Source organism: Letharia lupina (assembly GCF_014066315.1).
Source record: "Letharia lupina isolate WasteWater1 chromosome Unknown contig_16, whole genome shotgun sequence".
Lineage (NCBI taxonomy): Eukaryota > Fungi > Ascomycota > Lecanoromycetes > Lecanorales > Parmeliaceae > Letharia > Letharia lupina.
The window spans coordinates 847,740-862,952 of NW_023502985.1; the positions used below are offsets into that span (position 1 = coordinate 847,740).

At 47.9% G+C, this 15,213-nt stretch overlaps 6 protein-coding genes across 6 annotated transcripts; 2 read left to right on the forward strand and 4 right to left on the reverse strand.

The window, feature by feature from the left end:
* Positions 1-342: 342 nt before the first annotated feature.
* Positions 343-4,808, forward strand: HO133_003071 (uncharacterized protein; the record flags this gene model as incomplete). Its single annotated transcript, XM_037293995.1, has 15 exons — positions 343-645; positions 707-875; positions 931-1,388; positions 2,084-2,120; positions 2,206-2,336; positions 2,469-2,483; positions 2,549-2,568; positions 2,630-2,692; positions 2,746-2,833; positions 2,902-3,032; positions 3,083-3,154; positions 3,344-3,564; positions 3,623-3,994; positions 4,151-4,572; positions 4,641-4,808. 15 exons carry the CDS (start codon positions 343-345, stop codon positions 4,806-4,808), a joined length of 2,670 nt encoding a protein of 889 aa, XP_037150073.1.
* Positions 4,809-4,979: 171 nt separating this feature from the next.
* Positions 4,980-7,460, reverse strand: HO133_003072 (uncharacterized protein; the record flags this gene model as incomplete). Its single annotated transcript, XM_037293996.1, has 5 exons — positions 4,980-5,770; positions 5,866-6,334; positions 6,394-6,486; positions 6,539-6,826; positions 7,002-7,460. The coding sequence occupies 5 exons, from the start codon at positions 7,458-7,460 to the stop codon at positions 4,980-4,982; spliced, it is 2,100 nt and encodes a 699-aa protein (XP_037150074.1).
* A 777-nt stretch (positions 7,461-8,237) lies between these two features.
* On the forward strand, positions 8,238-9,335 carry HO133_003073 (uncharacterized protein; the record flags this gene model as incomplete). Its single annotated transcript, XM_037293997.1, has 1 exon — positions 8,238-9,335. One exon carries the CDS (start codon positions 8,238-8,240, stop codon positions 9,333-9,335), a length of 1,098 nt encoding a protein of 365 aa, XP_037150075.1.
* Positions 9,336-10,132: 797 nt separating this feature from the next.
* Positions 10,133-10,923, reverse strand: HO133_003074 (uncharacterized protein; the record flags this gene model as incomplete). The annotated part of the gene is made up of 2 exons (XM_037293998.1): positions 10,133-10,558; positions 10,705-10,923. The coding sequence occupies 2 exons, from the start codon at positions 10,921-10,923 to the stop codon at positions 10,133-10,135; spliced, it is 645 nt and encodes a 214-aa protein (XP_037150076.1).
* A 717-nt stretch (positions 10,924-11,640) lies between these two features.
* On the reverse strand, positions 11,641-12,546 carry HO133_003075 (uncharacterized protein; the record flags this gene model as incomplete). Its single annotated transcript, XM_037293999.1, has 5 exons — positions 11,641-11,944; positions 12,002-12,138; positions 12,191-12,245; positions 12,319-12,443; positions 12,511-12,546. 5 exons carry the CDS (start codon positions 12,544-12,546, stop codon positions 11,641-11,643), a joined length of 657 nt encoding a protein of 218 aa, XP_037150077.1.
* A 1,631-nt stretch (positions 12,547-14,177) lies between these two features.
* On the reverse strand, positions 14,178-15,054 carry HO133_003076 (uncharacterized protein; the record flags this gene model as incomplete). The annotated part of the gene is made up of 2 exons (XM_037294000.1): positions 14,178-14,838; positions 14,903-15,054. 2 exons carry the CDS (start codon positions 15,052-15,054, stop codon positions 14,178-14,180), a joined length of 813 nt encoding a protein of 270 aa, XP_037150078.1.
* Positions 15,055-15,213: the final 159 nt, after the last annotated feature.

Consider the following 15,213-nt stretch of genomic DNA (forward strand, 5'->3'; position numbering starts at 1 on the left):
AGCCTCTGATTGTTATGATTGAATGATATCGCTGTCTAAGATCTCGTTCAACATTCTGACCCTACGCTCATAGAGATGGAGAGGGTGGGCTGTTGACACTGATGACTAGCTGCTGGGCGCGTGAAGCGACAGTCTCGCAGTGATAGTGCTGGAAATAAGGTAAGGAAGACACTAAGGGCGACTAGCGTGATCGGCAAGTCGGCGTGATACGGCTCCTCATTATCGACAAATGACTTCCGAGAGTTCCCTATTCCATCTTCTTTTACGCTGTCAACAGAGGTATTGTCATAATTTACCGCTGCCCGATGGATATTGGGGGAGTCCATATTGACCGCATCTACAATGCTGCTCACCACTCGGCACTCTGCTTTCCGGCAAGCACAATGCTACCTCAGGCTCTCGAGAACCTTCAATCGACAACAACAGTCCGCTTTTGCCCGCCTACTAAGCTCCCTTGCTGTCCTTGAACAACGCGAGGGGAAACTTCAGAGTGCATCCCTCAGCGCTGTCACTGCTGCTCAAAAGCTAGGAGGCTCAATAACAGGCTTTGTTGCCGGGAGTGGTGTTAGATCAGTGGCCGAGGAGGCTGCAAAGGTCAGGGGGCTAGAGAAGATCATCATGGTCGAGAATGGCTCATATGACAAAGTACGCTTACTGTGCCGTATACTGCTGTGATTACCCGTGATTGCTTCTAATCATTTCTCAGGCTCTCCCTGAAAATTATGCTCCTCTACTTGCTGAAAACATAAAGAAAGGAGGTTTTACACATGTGTTTGCTGGGCATTCGGCATTTGGCAAGAATCTGATGCCCAGGGTGTCTGCCCTCCTGGACGTACAACAGATATCAGATATTACCGTTATTGAGGGCGAAGATAGTGAGATCGACCAAAGTTCGTGACTTTGGCGAAGCATGCTCTGACTCGTTTGTAGCCTTCGTTCGACCAATATACGCTGGAAATGCCATTCTCACTGTTCAATCATCAGACAAAATCAAGATAATAACAATCAGAGGCACGGCTTTTACAGCTGCCGAGGCCGAGGGCGGCTCTGCTGAGATCACCGAGGGGGTGGATCCCAAGGTTGAAATCAAGACTGAGTGGCTTTCGGAAGACTTGGCAAAATCAGACCGACCTGACCTTGCAACAGCAAGCAAAGTTGTTTCTGGTGGACGAGGTCTCAAGTCAAAAGAAGAATTTGACAGAATTATTCCACCATTGGCAGACGCTTTAGGGGCAGCCATTGGCGCATCAAGAGCAGCGGTCGATAGCGGCTTTGCGGACAACAGCTTGCAGGTCGGACAGACAGGCAAGAACGTTGCGCCGCAACTCTACCTCTGTGCCGGTATTTCGGGAGCCATCCAGCATCTTGCAGGTATGAAGGACAGTAAGGTAATAGCGGCAATCAATAAGGACGCCGATGCTCCAATATTTCATGTGGCTGACGTTGGTCTTGTTGGCAACCTTTTTGATAAAGTGCCAGAGCTGACTATAAAATTGAAGCAGTAGCGAAGAATGCTTGTCTTCATGTATATATTTCGAAATCTTACACCATCTTTGGACAGACCTCTTCACCTAAGCCACTTCGTACTTCACACCTTGCATTGTTCTCTTCGTGTTATGAAGCGAAAGAGCATGACTCTGACAGGTCATGCCCGAAATCTGTTTCGAGTATTCGGCAAGCCGGTTATAAGCGAACCACTCCCTGTTCATCTTCGAGGAGAGTCGCTGAGAGCGAGTTTCCAGGGCGAGGAAGGCTTGCCTACCATAGGTTTGGTCAAAGAGAAGACCTAACTTCGAGACGTAGTTAGATTACACGGAAAGACAAGATTGGTAGAATGCACACTTGCATATGGGGTTCGAATTTAATATCAGAGCAGTCGCGATGAGCAGTATGAAGATAGAAATGTGTCTGAAGCAAGTTTTCTCCGTCGGCTAAATGTTTTCAAAGTGAAGTGATTGTTCACACAATATTGCGGCGAAGGTACTCTACTAGTACCTCCTTTACCCCGCTCCCTTCGTCATATTTCCACTTTACCTCCGAGAACGTTGTCAAATGCATCATGATTTCCATTTTATTTGCGGAGCATGGACGAAGACACACGACGGCTATCAGCCTTGCAAGTACGGACGGATTCTCCCAATATTGAGGCTACCGATAATGCGGCTGCCAATCATGCGCCTGCTAATACTACCAACGCGCCGAAAGCTAAGGATCATGTCAATCAAACCAACCATATTATTGCTGCGAGTCCTGTGACCGCTTCAGACCGAGGGGACGCATCCTCCAAACCGCAGAGACGCCGTAATAAGCCAAGTCTAAGCTGCGAAACGTGCACTGTAAGCCATAAGTACCAGTAATTTGTTTTTTCTAGAAAAAAGGATAGGGAAAATGGAAGGAAGGAAGGAAGAAAGAAAGAAAGAAAGAAAGAAAATGCAGACATTGGTTCAAAAATACTTACGGTCCTTCAGATTAAGAAAACAAAGGTTGGAAGATGCCTTGTCCCTTAACCTTCATTTCCTCCTTATTCCCATGCTTACATCTCTTCTAGTGTGACCGAGGAAGACCGATGTATTCAATACCTAAGAGCACCTTCTTCCTTAAAGCACGCCTCGTCTGACTTCATGGGTAGATGTTTTGCATGCGTTAAACGGAGATCCGAATGTCACTATTCCCACCTTGCTGATCTGATCGAGTTGCTCACCCAATCCTTGACTCCAAAAAATCCTTCGTCTGATGGAGTATTAGGGAATCACATCGTGCCCTGGGCATCGATACGCCAAAAAAAAAGTCAAAACCAAACGGTGATGCTGCGTCAAATTCTACCCTTGTCAACGTCTGTTACCCTCGACTTTGGACTTCGTCTCCATATTGGCACAGGGACTGACTCAAGCACACACACAGAATGGCACCACCAACCCCACAGAACGGCCACTTTCAAGGTCGTCAACTGGATCCTCGCCGATGCCACTCTCCAACGTTCCCTTCTCCCATCCTACAGCTTCCAATATCTTCAAGGCCGAACATCCCTTCAGGTGAACTTTGTGATTCTGGTTTTGCAGAGCTATCACTGACAGGGAGCAAGCAACTACTGGACCCACCAGGGCGGGCTGAACGAAGTAATCGGAGTTCTGCCAAGCAAAGACCAGGCAGATATGTTAGTTCCTCCTTCTCCTCCTTTGTAACGAAGAAAGTGTGTCCAACTTTTCACCCAATAGGCGAGCGAGTCTTTTACAATTTCATCCTTGATTAATCTTGGGCTTCGTTCAGCACTCATTTTCTTTCCATTCTGTTCCCATGCTACTAGTTCATTCTTGTCCCAAGAGGCAGCTAATTCGCGCTCAAGTCTAATTGCCAAATACTTTGATGTCGTTGATCCCGTTTATCCGATGATCCACCGCGAGTCCTTCCTACGAGACTACGAATTCTTTTGGTTGTTGGCGCCAGCGGAGCGTCCGTCTGTAGATGGGTCATTGGTCGCTCTCATATTCGTCATGCTGGCAATGGGTACACAGTTTGTCACATTGCCATCGTCTGATGACAAGGAGCAAACGGCTGAATTTTATGGTAAGATACCAGCCTTGGTGTTCGAAGTAGTGTAAAAGGTCCTGACCTGATTGAAAAGTTTCGGCATCACACCAGGCGCTAAGAGTGTTCTCCTACCTCGGTCGTCCTTCGTTACGGGTCATTCAGACCATGGTTCTCATCATATACTTTCTCATGAACGATAATCACGCAGCGGATGCTTGGGCATTCGCAGGCATTCTCATCCGCCAGGCCTATGCATTAGGCCTGAACCGTGACCCGTCAATCATCGTTCCCCACGCGCACCCTTTCGAGAAGCAGCAGCGCCGCAAGGTGTGGCAAGCTGTGCTCTTCCAAGATACTTTCCTCACCGTCATACTTAAATTACCTCCTACAGCCACTCATACCGACGTCAGAATTGAGGACCTGGCTTTGGAAGTGGAAGAGTCGCTCACCGAGTCCGGCGCAACAGGTAAGCACCCTTTCTGCGTCATTTCTGCCATTTCCCGATCTCTGCTGGAAACCAAACATGTTTGTGGATTAGATGATGTGTCTCTGCATTCCGAATCTGTCTTAATACTCAAAAAGGCGTTTGAAAAGAGGAACGCTGACTCCCGGAATGCCGTAGATGTCACATACATATCGAGCATGTGGAACCTTGCAAACATAGTACAATCGACTCTCTGTACCCCGCGGTCTCTTTCGCTCCCAATATCGTCCTCGCACACCCAACGCACCAGCCTGATTGCTTCATTCCATCGCATCTACATGTCTTTCCCAGCGCCTTTCCGCACATTCACCGAAGCATCTATCTGCGACTTAGCACGCCGGAGCAAAAGGCTTGCAAGACAAACTTTGTTCCTGACAAGCAATTACTTCCACTGTCTTATGCTAGTATATGCCGACGAGCATGGGCAATTAGACATCGATATTCAGGGAACTTTAGACGCAGCTCACGAGGCCATCAATAGTTTCTTTCTGCTGCGCGCGTTGTTCGAGGACGAGGCCATGGTGTGGTATCATTTCCAACATCGAGCATTTTCTGAAGCGGTGAGCGCCCATCCTTCGTGCTGAGCGCGGGATCTATTAGAAGTCCCAGACTGACTTTCGAATATTAGCTAGTAATCGCGGAGCTAGTCAAAGCCCAAAGTGACAACATCGCAATGAATCCAACCAGAATGAGAGCTAAGAATGACGTTTTAAGGATGATTGGGATTCTACAGCTGAGTAGTGGCGTAGACATGGTGGCTCGCACGAGAGTTTCTGTGCTGAGCAGGTATTTGTGAAGGAGGTGCGCAAGCGACTGCCTCTTCCCGTTGATGGTCACCACGCACAATAGCATAATACCCAGGTTTCCGTTGCGAAGCTTGTGCGAGGACATTGACGATGTATTCGTGTTACGTTGAATTCAACGACATCTTGCCTAGAGAAACCCAGTGTATACCAAAATTCACAAATCATACATCCTTCGACTTGTCCTTAGCCAAGACACGCCTCCCTTGTCTCCGCATATATCGATTCAAACTCTCACAAAGTCGATCAAGCACCCACTCACTTTCGCTCGAATCTGCCAACATTGGGCTATCCTCCCCAATCCAATCCCATCCCACAATGCCTTGTTCCTCTTCTGCCAGCTCAATCTCTTCTTTCGACAGTCTGGAGAAGCGTATGAGCCGCGTATACTCGGCCCATTCCTCGTAGCAATACCTGCGAGGCGGGTCGTCTTTGAGGTGATTCGCTGTATGCCGTATTGCTATCGCAAGTTTCCCGGCTAGAGCTTGATCATCGAGATTGTCTAACTCGCTGACTTGCTCCATCGTAGGTGCTGGGTCCATCTCATCCTCCTCTTGCCCAACGGGCATACCTGCAGCCAGGCGTCGCTTCTCTGCAGCTTTCTGCGACTTTTTCTGCAGCCACAGCAGCAGCCATGGATACTTCTCGAGCAACTCACGCCATAAGCCTGCCTTCGGTAAAACGGTCCAATCGGCCAGCTTGAAGGTGCCGCGCTTAAAACTGGCGATGACTGTGTCGCCCATGTCGGAAATGAGGATTGTCATGGTTGGGACGGCGATAAGGGACCAGACGATAAACAAAGGTTTTCCGGCGTTACTTTTGGGACTCAGGTCTCCGTAGCCGATGGTGAGAAGGGAGACATAACAGAAGTAAAGAGCCTGAAAATAGCTCAGACCTTGGGACTTCGATTCCGCTCTCCAGAAGCCGACAGCGCCTACGCACCAGAGAAGTCCGACTGCATAAGAATAAGCCTTCTGGCGAGCATGAAGAGAAACCGACGGGATAGTTGGTTGGCTTCAGCGAAAAAAGGAGTATTCAACCATTACTTACATGCTATGAAGGACATTGTCAAGGCAGAATACCGCTTGAACTTGTGAGTATCATACTGAATTTTCCTCATTGCGTCGAACCGATCCTTTTCTTGCCTCATCAACAGGATTTTTGGTTGCCTCGAACCAACTCGTCTTAGCACCCTTAAGCCGGCAATCACGGGACCAACCTTTGATTTCTTTTGGTGGGATTCGCGAGGGGCTGGGGCGATTGCCTTTTCGACATCGAAGTTGACCGTACGCTGTGTAAGGTTAAATGGCTCGGAAATTGGGGCTGGCTTTTTGTGATGAAGTTTGGCCAACGCATAAGCCTTCAGTTTCTCATATTCGAAGTCCGTAGTTGCAGTCCGTCGTAGTGTATGCGTTCTCTGCTTCTCGACATGCGACTTAACGACATGAGTCGATCCGAGTTCTTGGGCGAACCCTCGGATACTGGATACCATCAAACCTAGGATGATGATACCGCCAACCTAATAGGAGAAGTATCAGATATCTGTTATGCAGACAACCAATCTATGAGGTTGCTCACCGAATACGGGAAAACTAGGCCTCTTCCGACGTCGTTTGTAGGGTAGAAGTCACCAAATCCTACTGTCAGTACCGTAACGTCACAGAAATAAAGCTAGCGCTATTAGTCCAAGAAGGACGTCGGAGTTGGGCGAGGAAAGACGGACCGAGTCCACAAAAGACCAACCCTCCACTTTGGCGAACACGGCAGCGCCTCCGGCAAGCCAACAGAAGAACATCATAGTTTGAAGTATCAAATTTCGCTGATCATCGGACAGTTCAAAATGCTGAGGATAATGGCCAAGAAAGTACCCCAACATATTCAACATCAGGATCATCGATGAGACGAGGTAAAGAATGGCAGCGATGACGGCGTGCCAGAAGCCTTGGCTATAGGTCTGGTCTGGTCGGTGGGGAGGCACGTACTCATCCATGGATGCGGTGATAGCGATGAGCTAGCGTCGTCAGTCAGAAGATGTCTCATTAATACCATGATTTATGATTGCGTATAGACAGCACATGACGAAGTACATAGAGGAGTAACGTCGTGTGGACAAGATGGCAGAAGACGACGGTATAATGATAGAATTGGTATGACACATGTAAGTACAGTGGAGAATAGTGACATACAATTCCTGTTGCGAAGTACCAAAGAATAATAGTGACGGGCAAAGCTACTATATAGCGTATGCGCCTGGTGAAATTGAAAAGAAGAAAGATGTTGCCAGCGAAACCACATGCCAGCGAGGCGCCATTGAGTCCCAGACACCATCTGGGGTCTGGAAAGCCCGTTGAATCTGCATCGATGCCTGGATTGGCCGGGTTGTAGTTGTTCCTCCATGATGTGACCAGTGCCGCAATGGACATGACATTGGCCAGAGGTCCAGTGCAAGCAGCGAGGAGGGGTATAGCTGTGGAGCAGAACCACCAATCTTGAGGTTGATCATCGTCGTCGGGCCTTAGGTGAAACTTCCATTTCTGCTTCCCAGGTGTTTCTGGCGTAGGGGCTTTACATCTCGCGCGCTGTAGTGTGCTTGTGGAAGCGTCTGTTGAATCTGAACTCCCAGGTGGAGAGTCGGTGGTGCCCATCTCGTTCTATTATGAGTGAGGTGCAACATGAACCATGGTCCTGGGAGGTTACTTCCTAACGGCGACGAAGCGGGGCGTGGCGGGGAAAAGAAGCAACTAGCTAGCATATGATCGTTATCGCCAGGCCAACATGACGAGGAGGTGTATGATACAGATATATGGCTGCTCTTTATGCGCAGGGGGTGTAGAGGAGGAGGAGGAGGGAATGGCAATGAACTGTTGCATAAAAACGAATCTCCGAGGAAGACGATGACAAGAACTCATTGTTCCTCATCGATGAATTTACTTAACCTTATCGGGCACTCTAATCCGATGTAAAGTAAGCGAGGTATGGGAGATAACAGTCGAGACAGTTAACTCCGTATTACCTAAGAGGCTAAGGTACTAGTACTCTACTCGTATGGTATTGAATAACCGCCACACACGTCCGCTGCCTGTTTACTGTTCAGCACCAAATCTCAAGTACCGACCCCGGCATTCTGGGGAGACTACACAACTGATGTGAGAGGGGAGAGTACGTATACTACTACTGTGTTCCTCGAGAGCAGATGTCTACGAGTACTTATCTTATTTTTCATCTACGAGTACGTTGATTCACTTTTCAATAAATAGTTCGCAAATTGTACCACTTTTCTCTTTGCAGTCAGCAGCAATACGAGAGTAATGGGGCGCCAGGAGACTTCCGAACCTAAGCCCCCTTTTCCGTGGCACTTAGGAGTATTTGATGCGCATTGTCATCCGACCGATACGGTCCCTTCACTGGACAATGTCGCAGGCATGAAGACTCGAGCACTGACTATCATGGCTACAAGGGAACAAGACCAAAGCTTAGTGGCAGATTTTGCCGACAAGCTGGGCATCACTGACGACGCAATCCCAGCCCTTGAATCTACAAGCGGCAATAAGAAATCAAGGGGTTACATTGTCCCTGCATTTGGTTGGCATCCATGGTTCTCTCATCAAATTTTCGTCGATGGGAAAGGTGTAATCCCTAGTAAACTCAATCATTACCGGATGGCCATATCGCCCTCACCAGAAAATGATGATGATTTTATTGCTACACTTCCTGATCCTCGACCACTGTCCCATCTACTCGATCAGACTCGCAGTTACCTTCAAAAGTATCCTTATGCGATTGTGGGCGAACTCGGACTCGATCGTGCCTTCCGTATCCCTGGAAACGAGTTGGCAGACAACCGATATGAGAGGGATCCAGCTTTGACGCCCGGTGGAAGAGAGGGCCGACGACTGTCACCTTACCGCGTTGATATGCACCATCAACGGAAAATCCTGAAGGCGCAACTCAACATCGCCGGAGAACTGCAAAGAGCAGTTTCTGTTCATGGTGTAGCTGCACATGGAGTAGTCTTCGAAACCCTGGAAGAAACCTGGCGTGGACATGAGAGACGATCTCTGAGCAAGCGCGAAAGGAAACGAAGAGCAACGCTTGATGCAGCACACCAAGAAGAAGAATTTTCCGAGGCAGATGAACAGAGCTCCAATTTAGGTGGTCCTAAGCCTTTTCCTCCTCGAATATGTCTTCATTCATACTCTGGGCCCGTAGATACCCTCAGACAGTACCTCCACCCATCAGTGCCTGCAATCATCTTCTTCTCCTTCTCTCTTCTCGTCAACTTTTCCTCTACCTCAAGCAAGGCCGTCGCTGCCATCCAAGCAGTGCCTGATGACAAAATTCTCGCTGAGAGTGACCTACATGCCGCTGGAGAGAAGATGGATGGCTTATTAGAGGATATTGTCCGAAAAATCTGTCAAATCAAGGGTTGGACGTTGGAGGAAGGCGTGAAGCAATTACGATCAAATTGGTGGCACTACATATTCGGAAAGAAATTAGGGAATGAGGATGGCGCTGAATAATGATGACATTGGCCCAATACGTTCTGCTGCAAGCTTGCCTTTTATGGGCCGAGGACGACCAGGAGAACAGAGAGAGTACCCTGTCAAAGTTTCATAGCAATTGGGAACATCCCTATGAACAAATACGAACACTGTAGTTCTACAGTTCTGAGTGCTCTATCAGCCAAGGAGCACGAAATGACAGATTGCTCTGGCGGTTAAATGATGTTAGCGAGCATATTCCGAGGCCTTTTCTTGAGTGCAGAAGTTTTGGATGTAGAGTAAGACGTGGAGGAAGGGCGGGTGCTGCGCGTCACGGAGCTCAAGAACAACATGTTGGATTGTCAAGAGAAAAGAGGTATGTCGTACGGAGGCCCGCAATGCATCATTGACCAACTAACCAACCATCAACGCAGGCTCTTGTTCTATCATAGAATTGCTGTTTCTTACCCGCTTCCGAGAACATGGCATCAAGAGCGAAGGGAAACCATCGGTTGTACAGTAGTATTCTTTCTGTCAAATGCCGCTTCTATCAGGGGTAAGCAAGGTAGTCCATTCGTCTCGATACCTACCCTAGCGGAGGGCAGTGGGTTCCGGTAACCGTACCCAAACGGTATTGGTGTGCGCTAAAGTAAGGTATCATATCGAAGAACATTTCTGCAGAGACGACAGCATCGCTCACTATGCTTCGATCCCGTCTCAGAGACCAATTGTTCCACTTTCCCGAACAGCTATGCCAATGGGATTCCCTAGACGTCTCCAACGGATGCGCCCGAGATGTTTCGTTCAGTCCAAACGTACCAGCTCAATCCCCTCCTTTACCGTGATTTCACGTCGACTTTTCGCTCTTCGAAAGCCTGATCTATCAAGATGCGATCCAGCCGGGGCATTTTCTTGAGACCAATCTGACGCAGCTCATAATTTGGATCCTTCGCTTTCACTGCGTCTTCTATCTCCATTTGACTGATGCGGAATTGACGGCTAGCCTCTGACTCGACGTCAAGCTGCTCTGTGTTGAGTGCCTCCTCACGGATGCGGGGAGGTGCATCCGTATCCCTCTTGCGCTTGCGAGGGTTTTCCCCTCCCTTCTTGGGAGACTTGGCCTGTCCTTGGGTATCGCCCGCTTGGATTCTGGCAGCCTTGACTCGTTTCACTATGGAATTGGGCTTAAGTCTCCCTCCGCTTAGATTGCTGATTTGTTTTGGGCTCCAATGAGCTATAACCTGCAGTAGAAGCGGTCCCCACTAGACAAAGATGTCGCCGTCAGCATTGCGATTTCAAGTAAGCGTTTCTAGTCTTGAAAAAATTCTACAGACCAAGGTCTTCCAAGACACGACTCAAGGCTCAAACACTGGTTCGATAGAGTAATATGGGTTCCGGAAATACGTACCAGATGATTCGGCCATTGCTTGATGATATCTTCAGTCTCGATACCCTCGGGCAAACGCTCTGTGGTTGCGGGAAATCCGGGGATGTGGACTCTTCGTAACTGCTGATACTTCGAGATATTCTCACCTGTGGGTAATGTGACTTTGGTGCCCGGTTCACCATGGGTCTGTCCTATGCTCCGTTCCGAGCTCTTGGAGACTTGCGCTCGCGCTGTATCCATGACTACAAGTGAGGTTGGAGATTATTGTCAAGGAGACGCTTTAGATGGTGGGATTTGGCGTTAGCACGAAGGAACGTGGGCGAAGGTTTCTCGAGAATCAATGAAAAGGTTCAGAACGTTGCCTGAAGAAGTTGTGTTGTATGAAAGCCTTGTCTTGATTCACTGTGAGGTGGCTAGAAGCACAATTTACTTAAACACAATAGCTATTCAAACGTGTCGGCTTCATCTCAGAGCTTGCGAGGCATCAGAGTGAATACCAGCTACGTTGAGAACGCCGATCCGTGAATATAGAAGTCTTGTAACAATGGCAACCGACCAGAAAGTGGTAATGGTAGCTATTAAAGAAATAGAAAAAGAAGTCTCTGAGATAGATGCAACTGTCACGCCTCAATTGTGGACGGTACAGACTCATGAAAAACTTTGAATTTGGGACAATCTGCTCTCTATCATCAGAATTGGCCATTCTTTCACATCGATCTGACCCAGTAAACACCAGGGTTTGGCTTGCAAAAGGCAAAGCTCAACCTCAACTGCTTAGCAGATGCGAGGCCTTTCAGACAAGACACAGCTCGAGAAAGCAAATCTGTAGGCAGCTGGACATATGAGATATGAAATCTCTTAATGAATCACCAATAGCGACCTATACAGCAAGATGGACTACCAGCATTTCCCACTAAGCTATGCTTTGACCTAGTTCAGTGATAGCAAAAGTAACACCTAACCAGACGTGGCCTTCTGTTTATCCTCCAAGACCTTTTTGACAGCCGGTCTGGCCGTGAGGCGCTCCATCCAGGCATAGTAGTGAGGGTAATCGCCTTTGAAATCGATCTTCGTATCGCCAGTGATATAGGGAGCTAGCTGGTACCACGTGACGAAGCTCAGATCAGCGTACGTGCACTTGTCGCCAACAAGGTATTCCTTGCCGTTCAGAATGGTGTCCAGGACCATGGTGACTCGCTTAACCTCGGCGCCATAGCGGTCTTTTGCCGATTGGACATTTTCGGGATGGTATTTGTTGAACCTGGCACACCATTAATCAGCGTGGAGCTCATGGCCGTTGGTCTTCAGGTGGACTTACCAGGCTGCTTGGCCAAAGTACGGGCCTTGGCCTGAAGACTGGAAGTGAAGGTATTGCTTGCAGTAGTACTTTTCAGGGAAAGAAGTGTACGTAAGCGAGTTGGAAGTATCGTAACGATCGATCAAGTACTCAATGATCTACATTACGTTAGTGAGTTAGTACCTGTCTGAGGAGTGTTTGGGAACTTACGGCTCCAGATTCCCAGAGAGTGATGCCAGTATTTGGATCCTCGATCGCTGGTACACTGACACAGAAAGATTGGTCAGCCAGGGTATTTCCGGAAATCGAGGAATTGACTGAGGAGAAGGTTTTCTTACCGGCCATTGGGGTTTTTGTCTGTGTATGGTTTGGCCTTGACCTCTTTGTGCAGGTCGACGAACTTGGTCTCGTATGGCAGGGCAAGTTCTTCAAGAACGATAGCGACCTTCCAGGGATTGGGTCCCTGCAACGCAAAATTCCAAATGAGTAATGAGTAGGTGTATTGTAGAACAGCGGCCACAGGTACTGACGCTGTCGTGAGACCAGAGGGTAATTGTTTGTGTCATGGTGGAAAGGAGTGGGAGGGCGAGGTTGTGATTGTTGTTGTGATTGTTGATTTTCGAGGTGAGAATTCTGGATGAGAACTGAGCTGATCTGTCCCTCCTTTAAACAAAGTGAATGATAATGAGGGGCCGAGAGAAATGAATTTGAATACTCGTGGATTCCAGAAGTGAGATATTTGATAGAGCGAGGACACCAATAGATATTTCCACTTAGCGGCATGTCGCTTGATCTATTGGTGTCCTCGCTCTATCAAGTAACTCACTTCTGGAATCCACGAGTATAATTAAGGGCCCCTTCGATAACCACATATTTTCAAAATATGCCAACATATATTACCCCACCTCTTAGCAAATAAAATGTGGGCTTAAAATAGCACTAGTAGACACTTGAAAATGTGTAAAATATATATACGGTTTCTATAATCTCGGTAAGTAAGAATCGAATATAGAATAGTCGAAAAATTCTTTCTCGTCAGAGATAATTACCTTTCTATCTACTATTTAATAGTCTTATAACTAATATATCTACTACTGCTATATAGGCTTTAGCCATTATTAATACTTCTATTACCTTCGTCGTTACTCTATCTTTTATTATAATAAGAAGAATAATACTAAGTAGCAGTAAGAATAACACTTATTGCTATCTCTTTAAATAGAGAGTTATCTGTAACTGAAATATAGCTATTGCAGTTATGAAATGTGGCTAGCAGTCATAAAAATGAAATATCGCTATTGCAGTCATAAATATTCATTATTCCTGTGTGCATAGCGCATATCGAGCCTCAAATTATGGGTCAACCCATAATTTACATATTTTCAAGACGAAATGTGACCTGGCAAGTGAAAATATGATTACCGAACGAAACCGTATGTATATAGTACGCTAATTTGAAAATATGTGGTTACCGAAGGTATAAAGTACCGAGTAAGAGCGAGCCGAGCGCCCCCACTTTTTGGATTTCAAATCCTTTAGTTACATTACCTTCACATGCATGGGATCGAGGGGTTGCATACACGCATGCAAGGCACAAATCTATATTGTGTAGAGTAATAAAGTACCCCAAAAGTGAGTTGCTTGATACAGCGAGGACACCAATAGATCCTTCCATTTACCTTAGCCAGATGTTGCTTGATCTATTGGTGTCCTCGCTCCACCAGCTCTATCAAGTAACCCACTTCTGGAACAGCGCAAGTACCTAATAAAGTGAGAAGGCCGAGTTGACTTCGGATTTTCGTCCGTCCAAAATCACAACTATCTTGTTCCTTTTTTTCTGCGACTCCTGCCACTCTCCTAGCACCTAGAATCCGTACGGAATCTAAGCATCTTGCTCTTCCCGTGCAACTTCCGCCCTCCGAGGCTCCAAACCATAGACAGAATGTATGGTAAATGGGAATCCTCGTCGTCTCACAGCCGGCCTTCCGTTCAACCCGAGTCCTGCATATCTCCGTGTCCCCGTGGCGCACATGAGAGCTGATAAATCGTTTCCAAAGTGCACCGAACCGATGTTGGTCACGTGGTAATGCGCTGGCTCGACGCTTTTCCTTGGTGTCCCTTCGATATGAAGCTTCCAAGCTTTCTAGATCGCTAGTAGAAAAGGCAGACGATGGCGTCAAGAACCATGCTTGGTACCTCATCTGTGCGAGGGAGTGTCGCAGCGCTGCCCCAGCGAATGTTCGTGATAGCAGCATCCATCCTCCTCCGTAGGATCCTGGAATAGGCTGCCTCCAGCTCCAGCCTTGATCGCGTTGACCACATCGATTGCGAAGTCTGAGCTTCCCTCGAAGCACTGCCTGTACGTGCTCGCATCGCTCTCGCTCTCGGGGTCCATTATCTGCCGAGCAGCGATCTTACTGACGAGCTTACGGAATGGCGATGATGGAGGGGTCTTGTCATAGACTGGTTTTATCTCTTCTGGCCCAGGTACTAAACCAGCTTCATTGCACCCCTTTCTAAATTGGTCGATAGCTAGGTTCTTAAGCTGGGGCAGGTTGATTTTGTCGCAAAGTATATAGAGCTGCTGGCAAGCATCCGCAAAGTCCCACTTCTTGTCCATCGGCATATCGCTGACATTGTCAATCTTGCCCTGGTATAGCCACTTGACGAGAAGTTCGAAAGCTCTTGGGTCGTCATCAAACAGCTCGACCGAGACATCTTTCCCTCCTTCTTTCATGCTCCCATGCTCGACCTGCTTTTGGAACCATGTTGAGTGATGGCAGAGGATGTTGCGATGAAGTGACCAATGGCGCCTGGTTTTTCCGACGTAAACATCCATGGTCGAGCCTGACAGGAGTCTGAAGCGCAACAATGTTAGTCAACCAAAATGTAGCGCCGCAGGAACGGAAAAGAGGAACCAACTCTGCGAAAGTCTTTGCTGTGGTTTCGCCTATATCCGTCACTGCCATGCGAAAGGGGCCTTTGTGCTCGTAGGCAAAGTCGCAGTAGTGAATGTGCAAGGAGTCTATAGAGGAGTGGCCTGTTGGAGGAGGTGTGTATGGTGGAGTATCCATGGGCTAGGCTGATGCTTGGTCTTGAATGATGCGGTTGAGTTCCGGAATATACAAACGAAGAGGTTGCCAAATGCTCGAACGACGATGACAACATGAAATGGATGGCAGCAGCTGAAGACTCCAGCGCTCCAGAGTTCCAGCGCAAAAGAGCCGATGACC